The 12,001-nt window shown below is 47.0% G+C and overlaps 1 protein-coding gene across 2 annotated transcripts in view; it reads right to left on the bottom strand.

Annotated features, from left to right (window-relative positions):
- The window catches only part of MON2 (MON2 regulator of endosome-to-Golgi trafficking), a 1,036,128-nt gene that overhangs the window by 46,762 nt on the left and 977,365 nt on the right, over positions 1-12,001 (bottom strand). For both annotated transcript variants that reach the window (XM_085653355.1, XM_085653354.1), the window contains one exon: positions 9,105-9,312. In XM_085653355.1, the coding sequence (XP_085509481.1) occupies positions 9,105-9,312 (208 nt within the window). The remainder of the gene's footprint in view (positions 1-9,104; positions 9,313-12,001) is intronic.

The raw sequence follows: 12,001 nt of genomic DNA, 5'->3' as shown, positions 1-12,001 counted from the left end.
CCAGACATGATCTTATCGTTGGACGCGGAGATGGCATTTGACTCCTTGGAATGGTCATACTTATGGGCGGTACTTGAAAAGATGGGCTACGGTCGGTCTCTCATGGGGTGGGTCAAACTGCTATATCGTAACTCTGTGGCCCGGTTGAGGGTGAATGGGACATTGCTGGAGTAAATATCGATAGGACGAGGCACCAGACAGGGTTGCCCGCTGTCCCCGCTGATGTTAGCAGTGGCACTGAAGTCTCTGGAAATCAGGATACATAGGGATGACTAGATCCAGGCCCTGTGGTGGGACCCAGACTAGGAAGACAGAATATCCTTATATGCACAAAATATACTTTTATATTTGGTGGGCACTAGCCAGTCTCTACAGCGTATTTTAAAAATCTTGTGCATCTTTGTAGAATACACTGGGCTGCACATTAATTGGAATAAAGCTGTGGTCAACCTTTTGATGGCTTGGTGTCCCCTGGGCACCAAGCCATCAAACAATTGATTCCTGAATCAACATGGAACGGTCCGGAAAATAGGCAAATTGCTGGGGTGGCTCCATATATGGCTATGTGGCATTACATCATGGGAGGCAAAGGAGTAGAGTTGGAGCTGTGGTGCCTGCCACAGCAGGACAGCTAGGTCAACATTCCTGGATCCTGTCTGGCATCTGAAGAAGATTCATGATGTGAGAAATCTGCAGGTTAAAGTATCCATCAGTGTATGAGCTTTCTAAAATGTGAATTTAACCTTGAAAATCCTGAAGACAAAGTTGCCAGAAAATATGAGGTAAAAAATATAATACAAAGAATGAGCCTGGCTTGCTCTTTGCTGACTCAAACAGTAATACTGGGACTCAGGAGAACATGTATTAGTCCCTGGTTTAAAAGGCTTGAACAGCTGGATAATAAAGAGACATATTTTCATTATCAATGGCAACAAAGGAAAACCACTTGATGGGACTGAGTACCTCTATGCAAAATGTAAAGCATTTCAGACATTTGACATAAAGGTCTGTTGTACGTAAATGTAGGTCCCAAACAGTGGATGCAAATTGCAAACCTACTTTTTGGATTAAGACTCCTCTATTAATAGGCCACACTGCAAAATTCCCATTCGCAGAGAGTCACAAAACAACCTGCATAATAATATTAATTAGGCAGGGTGATATTTGTGAACTCCTGTTATTGACTGCGACTGCAGGAATGGTGGCCTGCAAATAAGCTAGCAGACCTCTCCCCAACATTTACAGTCACATAGGGAAGCATTTGTTTCTAAGTAGCCCACATACGTTAAAAGGACAGGTGCCGCTTAAAGGAAAATGGTTCCTATATTGGAAGGCATTGCGGCGAGCATGCACTGGCACACCTGGACCATTGTCTGCTTCTCCTGAGGCCACCCAAAATGATTCACAAACGGAAAGGTGTCATACTGGGACAGATTCCCCTTTGCTCATGTATCTGATCAATATTTTGAGAGTGGAACTGCAAGTAACAAACCAACTATGCATGTCACTGCAAATCGTACATAGGAGAGGGGTGTCCTTTTGATGCCCCCACTTAACTGTGGTAATTGAGTCACAGCGCCCCTTTTATGAGTCATGTGCTCACAAAAGGGGTTTAGCACTTAACAACACATTTTTTTGTGGCTATGAACTCTATTATATTCGAAATTTTGCGATTTGCAATCACAAAACAGTGTCACTGACTGTATTATGTTTACAGACAAGTTACTTACCTTCAGTAATGCTGTATATGGTAGGGACATAGTATAGCCGCAGATTCCTTGCCATAGAATATCCCAGGCATCAGGCTGGATACCGAAGCCTTTTACTCAAGCAATAGCCTGGAGCGCGGGTAGGTTTCGTTGATCGGCTCTGCGTGGCGGAGACTGCATCCTGTGCTGGAAGTGACGTTTGCATCACCTAAATAGGTGCCACCTCAGCGCGCTGACGTCAGTTACATTTTCACGACTTTCCACGCCAGGTGAGCGGAGCTATGAAGTGCACTGACAGGGGTATGTTTTGAACAACTTGAGCCCTGAAAGGGGTGAGCCTTGACCCTAAAAACCTGTCCATAGTGCAGCGAGGATGGGTGGGTCGTTAAGGAATCTGTAGCTAGTCTATGTCTCTACCAGATAAGGCGATAATGAAGACAAGTAACTTGTCCATCTAATAGAGATATCTAGCTTCAGATTCCAATAGATACCCAAGCAATACCATCCCCGGGACTGCGGACATGTTTAGACCAAAAAGTCCTGCAGGACAGAGCGGCCAAAAAGGCCATCTCTGAGGACTTGACTGTCCAGGCAGTAGTGCTTAGTGAACGTGTGCAGTGACGCCCACGTTGCTGCCTGACAAATGTCAAGGACTGGAACACCACATTGCAACGCTGTGGTCGCAGCCTTAGTTCTGGTGGAACGAGCTCTTAAGCCTTCAGGAGGCTGTTTCTTGGCCACAGTATAGAAAATGTCGATGCAGGGGACGACCCATAGCAAGATAATCCTCTTCTGCACAGCACACCTTTCTTTGATCCAACATACCCCACGAAGAAATGGTCGTCCACTCCGAATGCTTTAGTGCGGTCAAAGTAGAACAACAATGCCCTTTTTGGGTCCAGACGGTGGAGTCACTCCTCCTCTTTAGAGGGCTGTTGAGGAGCATAGAAAGTAGGCAAGGTGACTGATTGCCCTACATGGAATGGTGTTACCACTTTCGGTAAGAAAGAGGCCCTAGTGCGATGCACCAACTTATCAGGAAATATGGTCAGATAAGGAAGCTTGGATGACAGAGCCTGCAATTCGCTCACCCTTCTGGCAAAAGTTATTGCCACTAAAAAGGCTGTTTTGATAGAAAGCAGCCGGAGGGGGCAGTTGTGCAGAGATTCGAACGGAGCGCACATCAGGAAGATGAGAAGGTGCCATAGAGAAATGATCAATGGTGCAGGTGGGAACATATATACAAGCCTCTTAAAAAATCTGTTTACAATAGGGGATTTAAACAAAGAGGGTTGGTCTGGTAGCCTCAAGAAAGCAGACAAGGTCGAACGGTATCCCTTTAAGAGTGCCCAGAGTGGAGCCCTGCTGGGCAAGGGTCAAAAGAAAGAGAATGACTTGAGAGAGGGTAGCAGAAAGAGGATCAAGAGACCTTTCTGTACAATATTTTACAAATGTCTAATCATCAGGCGTACTGTCTTGGTAGAGGGACGCCTGGCTGCCAAAATCTGATCAGACCTCAGGAGAAAGGCTGAATGTTGTCAACTGCCGCCGCTCAATCTCCACGCAAGAAGGCATATAGTTGACCGGTTCGGGTGGAGGACCCTTCCCTGCTGCTTCAACAGAAGATCCTCCTAAAGGGGCAGACTGATTGGAGGATTGATGCTCAGTTGGAGACGTTTGGGACACCAGACTCTCCATGCCCAGTCTGGAGCTACAAGAATGACTTGGGCCCAGTCGCTCCTGATCTTCTTGAGTACTCTGTACAGGAGAGGTATTGGCAGAAAGGCATACAGGAGTCCTGAGCTCCACTCGAGACGAAAAGCAATGCCACGCTAGTGCCACCTTGGAAACTCCAGCATGCAAACCTGCTGACATTGCACGTTCTTGGCAGAGGCGAACAGATCTAACCAAGCTCTCCCCACTTCCGAAAAAGACCTTGCGCAACCTCCTGATGGAGAGGCCGTTCGTGATCCGCTAGGCATCAACGGCTGAGTTTGTCCGCCCTGGCGTTCAGAGGACCTGCCAGGTGTTGAACCACCGGGGATATGCCCTGCTGTTCCAGCCATATCTAGAGAAGCAGGGCCTCTTGACAAAGAGTTCAGTACCCCACCTGCCCTGTTTGTTGCAGTACCACATGGAAGTGGTGCTGCCCGTGAACACCTAAACCAGATTTCACTTGATGGGAGGGAGAAAAGCTTTCAATGCTAATCAATCGCTCGGAGCTCCAGCAAGTTGAAGTGGATACATGATTCCACCGGAGACCAGAGTCCTCTGAGCTCCACCTCTCCCAGATGGCCGCTCCATCCCAGGAGTGACGCATCTGTCACTACTGTGTGATCTAGTTGGGGAAGGGAGAGGGGCCTGCCTCTGACCCATTCGGGGTTAGTCAGCAACAACTGCAGATCCTGTGCAGTTTCCTCCGAGATCTGGACCAAGTTGGTGAGATTCCCCTGATGCTGCGCCCACTGGAACTTCAGGACCAACTGCAGAGCCTGTATATGCCATCTGGCATATGTCACTAGAAGGATGCAGGAGGCCATTAGGTCCAGGAGCCTCAGAATCATTCTCACCAGGATAGAGCCTGAAACATCGGTATTTTAGCCTGAATATCCATGACTCGCTGCACGGGAGAATAGGCCAAAAACTGCACTGTGTCCGGAGCAGCTCTGATGAAAGAGGGAGTCAGGTGTGACTTCAGCATGTTGCTAGTGAACCCCAGCGAAAGTAGATTTGCCGTAGTCTGGAGATGGAAGAGGACAGTCTGGGGCGACTTCGCCTTCAACAGCCAGTCGTCGAGATAGGTGAAGACTGGCACCCCTGATCTGCACAGATGAGCTGCGATCACTGCCATCACCTTGGTGAACACCCAGGGGGTGCTGGTAAGGCCAAAGGGGACCACTGTGAACTGAAAGTGCTTGTGGCCTACCGTGAACCGTAGGTAGCGCTGATGGGCAGGCAAGGACAGGAATGTGAAAACAGACTTCCTGCAAGTCCAACACCACCATCAAGTCTCTGGGGCAGATAAGACCTGAGCCAGAGTAAGCATTTGGAACTTTTCCTTTATGAGGAAGTAGTGGAGGGCTTGCAGATCTAGAATAGGATGAAGGTCCTTGTCCTTTTTTGGGACCAGAAAGTAGCGGGAATAGTAACCACATCCAAATTCTGGTGCTGGAACCCTCTCTATGGCTCCCTTGGCCAAGAGAGGGCTGACTTCCTCCTGAAACAAGTTCAGGTGGTCGTCTGTCAGACGGTCGTAAGTCAGGGGCATGAAGGGAGAGTAGTGTCGAAGGTGGGGGAAAAGCCCCTTCAGACTATCTGAAGAACCCACTTGTACGATGTGATGTTTTGCCTGTGGTGGAGCTGATGGCTGATCCTGCCACCAACAGCCACCCATGATCTTGAAGGGCCAGACTAGGAAGGTTTAGAGGCTGCAGGGGGAAGAGTGTACTCACTGGACCTCTGGCCGCTGACCCACGGGGGTCTAAAGGAGCTGCCGAAAGGCTGTGCAGAGGTTGGTGAACCTGCGCGGTCGTGTTGGTGCGATATGGCTGGTGCAGCTGAAAGTCCCTTCCGTGGCCACGAAAGAGGGGAAAAGCAGATGGGGGCAGCTGGGCACTGAGAGGCCCAAGGACTTGGCTGTAGCCCGCAAGTCCTTAAAGCACTCCAGCGTCATACCTGCCTGGTCTCCGAAGAGACGGTGCCATCAAAGGGCATGTCCATAAGAGAAGCCTGGACATCCCCAGAAAAGCCAGAAGTTAGGAGCCAGGCGTGCTGTCGGAGGGCCACCGTCGATGACATTATTCTGCCTAGCGAGTCGGTGGTGTTAAGCCCACAACAAATGGTGAACTTCGACACATCTCTCCAGTCTGATACTGCTTGGAAGAGAATGGCCCGGGCCTCCTCCAGGACCTGTGGCAGCACCTGCGCAACCGTTTATCACATGGAGTGGGCATAACGGCCCAATAGGCATGCAGTGTTCACGATTGTAATACAAGGCTAGCGGAAGACTTTTTTTTTTGCCTCAGCTATCCATCCTCTTGGATTCCCTGTCCAGGGTTGCGGAGGGAAATGCACCCTCTGAGGTAGAAGCCTGGACCACCAAACTCAGGGGGTAGGGTGGTTGGTGAGGAAGGAATTTTGGGTGGCCCAGTGCAGGGCGATGAGAGCGGGCAGCTGTCCTATTCACAGGGACCCCGTGCTGGGCTTGGACCAGGTTTCCAGAAGGACATCAGTCAAGACTTTGTTGAAAGGCAGCAGAGGTTCCGAGGAGGAGACACCCAGCTGCAGGACCTTTTTCAAGATGTTTGTCTTGACTTCCACCGAAGGGAGCTGAAGGTCCAGGACTTCGGCTGCCCTTCTCAGCACCATAGCATATGAAGTTCCCTCCTCCGTAGCCACTGTAGGGGGTGAACACAGACCAGAACCTGGGGAGGTATCCAGGCCACTGGCCTCACCCAATTCCTCATACCAGTCCATTTCGTCCTACACCAAAATTGTTTGAAAAATGTCGAGAAAACCCTGTCAAAACAGTGATGGAGGGTCAATCTCTTTCCGGATCTGTGCTAGCTGGCGTGGAACAGAACTGACATCAGCTCGCAGAGGTGGCGCCTATATAGGTGACGCGAACATCACTTTCAGCGCGGACACCACGTGGAGCTGACCGATGCAACATACCGGTACGCAAGGGTATTGCTTGGGCAAAAGCCTTCCAGATCCAGCCTGATGCCTGGGATAATCTAAGGTAAGGAATCTGCAGCCAGATGTGTCTATCAGATACTATATTATAAGGATTTCAGCTTTGCTAGGTGATGACCGTATTAGTGAAGTTTACTCCTTGTTCGTAAATGTTATTTTATGACCTATATATAAGTTTTAGGATTTGAACTATACCATCTCCAGGTCAAGGAATGTGAACAAAAAAAATCCAGTCAACCAACAAAGGAAAAATGACCGTCTGTACGGCTTTCTGACCCCGCCTTTTCACCAAAAGATTAAAAACGTAATTCAAGTAGATTGGGAGACAGACCTCGACTGGTGTATGTTGCGGGAAAATATAGTTTATGCAGCTAGGGGCTGTCCCCTGTAACGCCCTGAACGTCTCAGGATCGTTTAACAGACACGACAATGAGGACGCAACCACTTGTGAAGGGTTAGTTCTTTTAATGAAGGCAAATAAAATACAAAGAACAAACAAAAGTTATAGTCACTGGAATCCTCCAGGCTAAGTACGTTACCAGCCCACAGCACGGATGGTCCTAACCGTCCTCTGCATATACGCCGATCCCGGCGTATGCCAACAGAGGGCAGAAATGAAATGGCCGACAATGCCAATCGGTAGGCTGTGAGGGGCACGAAGAGTGTTGGGGAGAATCGAGGAGTCAGGGAAACACCCAGCCGGGGTCTCTACCTGAAGGGAGCAGCCGCTCAACCTCTTCCTCAGACTGCACCGGGACGCGGAGTCACCTCCTGGTGATGCGTCACCGATACCCCAATCACAAGCAAGAAGACTGAACCGAGAGCAGCCGCTCGATCGATCCTGTGGACTTCCGAGTCTGTAACGCGGCAAACACCTCCTGGTGTGCGTTACAGCTGGCAGTCCCTGTGTCTCTGGTCGGGCTGGGAGTTACGACTCCAACCAGCAAAAGCGCCACTGCGCTTGGACTCAGCCGAGTCAAAAAGCGAAGCTCAATGGTTGACCGGTAGAGCTTCCGAGTCCTTCACAGGTGACGATGGGGCAAGACACGGCCCAGGGAGTAACGACTCGACCTACCTCCGTTCTTGCCTTACTGGAGCACCACTCCGGAACACTGCTCTTCACGAAGCAGGTACGTCGGTGTAAACACAATATCCGACAGCCTTGTACCTCCCGGTTCCTCCCTTTATAGGGCGTGTTTTCCTTGAGTTATGTAACAGCTCTCCTGTTTACATAAGGGCGTGTTTCCCTTGAGTTATGTAACAGCTCTCCTGTTTACATAAGGGCGTGTTTCCCTTGAGTTATGTAACAGCTCTCCTGTTTACATAAGGGCGTGTTTCCCTTGAGTTATGTAACAGCTCTCCTGTTTACATAAGGGCGTGTTTCCCTTGTATGACAGGAATTCTTGACATCCCCGAAAGTGGTCTAGGATCTGGAATCCCTGGAACGCATATCGTGGCTATATATGTACCCCACCAGATGACCCCGAATGTGACAGTCCCCCCTCAACATAACTTCCAATTATCATCCTCCTATGTTTATATACCTTGGTATCGCTGTGTGCCCTGTCATTGATCTGATGGAACTGTACCTATGTTGAATATGCTGAATATGTTTAAGAGAATTTATTAAAAAAAAAAAAACGTAATTGAAAACCAAATTTAGCGAACTGAATTATGAAACCCACCTTTATCAGTGCTCAGATTTTCAATTTCTTAAAGGAACAGTGGGTGTTTCACAAGCTTAGCACACTAATGCTAAAAACCGAGCTCAAATAAAATATATAGACAAAAAAGTTTCCGTCATCCTTACAGTTAGCTGGGAAATGTTCCTACAGCATATTAATCAGGGAAAACATTTAGTCTTAAAGGTAAACTTGAGTCAAAGATGTATTCTTGTCTGTGGTGCCTTCAACTCTCTTACCTATCAGAGATCCCTATGATGAGCAGAGCTGATGTGTCTCTGTGGGGAAAATACTCTGAATAAGTTTTAAGGATACAACAATTTAGATACTGGTAATCTGGTTTCAAGAGAAGGAACTGCCAAGTCTGGCCAAGGAATGGCGATCAGTCAAGTGGTTACAGAAAGAGCCCCATTCTCAAATTACAGTTCCTTATAAATCTGTTTATTAGATTTGTAATATGTTATAATGTTACCATGAGAACATTTTGCAAAGCTAATGCAAGTCCGAAGATCCATGAAGTAGAGATCCATGTGATGCTACAGATAGCCCACTATATGACACAAGATGTTCAAGAAGTGGACAAAGATATCTGCAGTGGTGGTCAATATCCCAATTACTTCAGTGGTGAGAGAAACAGAAGCCCTCTACCAAAGTATAGAACAATCTACCATCAGGTTTCTATAGAAACTAAAACAAAAAGTGGCATCTGTCTATTGTGCGTAACTTTACGCCAGCTTTTATGTTAAGACTGATCCAATACGTGTCTTAATTTTTCATGAATGCTGGTTATATACCATGCATGTGGCAAAAATATAGTGTATCTGAACTTATGTAGGCCAGTATCTTAGTTAAGCACATATCTGTGACTTAAATTATCTTTTAACCTTTTATTATCATTGGGTGTTTCCCTGCATAGCTTTTCGGAATCACACCACACAAATCAGCCACTAACATGATGGCCAACAACACATACCATACTGCATTAAAACATATTTATATGCATAAAACGGGTTCCTACCGGGGAAGTGGGCATTTTCCACTCAGCCTTTCATCTTCTAGATACCGTTGCAATACATCTTGTGATCTTTTTAAAAGCACAGACAGAGCCATTCTTGAGATGAATCCTTCCTGAGGGGTTGTAACCTTATTACTGAAGGAAAACTGGAGCAAAGTTTCAAAACACATTTTTGAAAATTCCTCGCGCATTCGAATATTTATTTCTGCTTCTGTGAAAATGAAAGAAAACAAAAACAAGGTACTACATATAGTCAATAACAATCAAGGGTTACAAAGAACATCCATTTGTTACTGTATCACTTACACACTTTGATATTTATTTTCTGAAGGAAAGCAGAGTCATGAATGGGTCAGCATGAAAGGCCTATGCCTCCCTTACGATCAAACAATTGTGTTGCACTACAAACCAATGTGGTTTCTCACTGGACCCATGAAGCAGATATTCCCCCTCTTCAGGCTCTATTATCATCAAAAAGTGCCAGGGCAATCATACGGAACACTGCACACGGTGCATAAGAGTCATCCTTCAACCCTTTGGATGGTGTCAGATACAAACTCAAGGTGAGACCCATGCATGACTCAAATGGGTCAAATGGCCACTTATTTGAAGCATAGATCAAACTAGAGTGTTTATGCCACTATAACAATTTATAGTAATTGAACATTTGTACTCTCTAGAGACAAAAACAACTGGAATTAACATCTTAGGTAGATTGTTAGGAAATCAAAAGCTATATTTAATCAAAAGAGCATTAGACAATAAATACACTGTTCTGTTTATGAGTATGTAGAACAGACATAGAACTGACTAATACAGCCAAACTGATAGGCTGAAAGAGGTGGGAGATAAGCTAAGATAAAATCTGGGCCAAGGGGAACACAGCATCTAGCAGGGCACTGATAGACCTCTGCTCTCTGTTAGAAGATATAGCCATGCTGTTAAAACCCTGAAACAGGTGCCTACTGCATTTCAAATCGAATATAATGCAAAGTGATATGATTTGATGCTATGATGGTACACATCTTGGCAACAGTGATAGCCACCAATAGTAGAAGAGGGCGGAGGTTGACTTACGGCTAGAGAACTTCAGCATATTCCTCATCAGAAAGTTTATACATTTATAACGTCAATAGCCAAATTGTGATGTTGAAGAATTGTTCTAATTGTTAACAGTGCTCTGCCCCTTTAACATTCTTATTTTGTAATTATTTCTCTAGGTATTGACCCCAGTAATGGTACCTCCTACCCACACACTTTGTCCAATACCTTTCTCAGGGTTACATTTGCAACTTCATTGTGTGTAGTCATGCCAACCAGTGGCACACGTCTGGAGAGAATCGTAACTTGAGAACCTTGATAAAACAAGGGTATGGAACTTTATAAAATTCCACACCCTTGTATTGTCCGTGGGACAGATGCTTCATAAAACTACTTGTCCTGTCCTGTATAAAAAAATCTGCTCGTCTCTTTGGTGCCATGCAGTGAGATGAAATATTATGCCAGAGTACTCATTGAATCACAGCTCTGAAATAGCCTTTGTGGTAATGCCAGGACTCCTATTATAGGAGAGTTTGTATTGTAGTAATGTTCTGTTTTAATCTTTCCATAAACCTACCTACTAGAACTAGCGCGAAGTGGTAGTTGTAGGGTGGGAATATCCTTCCAATGTTGAATGGATTTTTACCAACTCTTCTCTGATCTCTTCCCAAACTGGGAAACAGTGGAAATTTACTCCCGGCAAGGGCAGAAGTAAAACCTTTTCTAGGTTGGGGAAAAATGGAGTAAACTTTCAGAACCTCTGCAGATTCTCCCATGAGCAAACATGCGAATGCATATCTGCTCACGTGAAAATGCAGTTCACAAGGAGTATGGTTTCCAGGCCTACTTATGTAAATACTCGTGAATTCATGAAAGTCGTATATATGCACTAATAACTGCAAGGGCACATACCCTGGGCACTTTTGTGATTTTTGTTTTTAATAATTGTGCCCCTAATTTATTCCAGCATTAACTAAGGTCTTTTGTTTTTTTATCAAAATCTAAAAACTTTGGGGGCGTGGACTGGGTAGAAACAAGAATGGCCGCTTGATCACAGAGCTGTGCCGCAAGACGGGCCCCGGATGGAGACAGTGGCCCACAAGGTGTGGCGGGGGACAGAAAATCTATCCCTTTGCCCTGCCCACACTTACTGATGCCCGGCCTGGGATCTCTGCTGACCGCTGCAACTACCGGACCGACCTGATCCATCGTAACTCGCCCCTCCCACTGGAGCAGTCCACAGCCGCCGGGTGCCTAGCCCCCGCAGAGACCCTGACATGTGTCGGTGATGCGTCGAGGGACTCTGGGCTTACAGTGTCGAATTGGACTACGGACCCACTACGCCACACAACCGCCTGCAACTGTGGCAACGGCACCCACTCAGCTTGCTCCTCTGGCAGCCCCGGAGCTTCAAAGGAGTTGTCCATTGGAGCTCAGGACAGCCGGGAGCCCTGCTCCAATACCATAGAGGCAACGGATTCAGGCCTATCCGACATGGTCCATTACAGGTAGGCGCTTGCACCTCCTCACCCTTCTCCTGCCATACCGGCTTGCGGGGGGCCCTGTAAAGGGACACGCACAGACATCTGTGCTGAGGAGGAGCCTGGACCCACAACCCAGATCCATCGTGGCATTGCGGCACCTCCCCCCAATCGCGCACCACCCCAGTTCAACACCAATTTACTTCATACAACAAACGGCGGCAGGGTATATCTTGCTGCACAAACTACACGTCTTATTCTGTGTACTATGTGACCACCAATGTCCACCTCCCGAAACCGGCCACCAACAATGGTTTCAATCACAACATAACAATACAAAACAATAAAGAAATGGGAGAGGCATTGTCATGAAAACAC

The sequence above is a fragment of the Triturus cristatus genome, chromosome 4_1, assembly GCF_964204655.1.
Source record: "Triturus cristatus chromosome 4_1, aTriCri1.1, whole genome shotgun sequence".
Taxonomy (NCBI): Eukaryota; Metazoa; Chordata; class Amphibia; order Caudata; family Salamandridae; genus Triturus; species Triturus cristatus.
The sequence above is the reverse complement of the archived record's forward strand: the minus strand, read 5'-3'. Positions and strand labels throughout refer to the sequence as shown.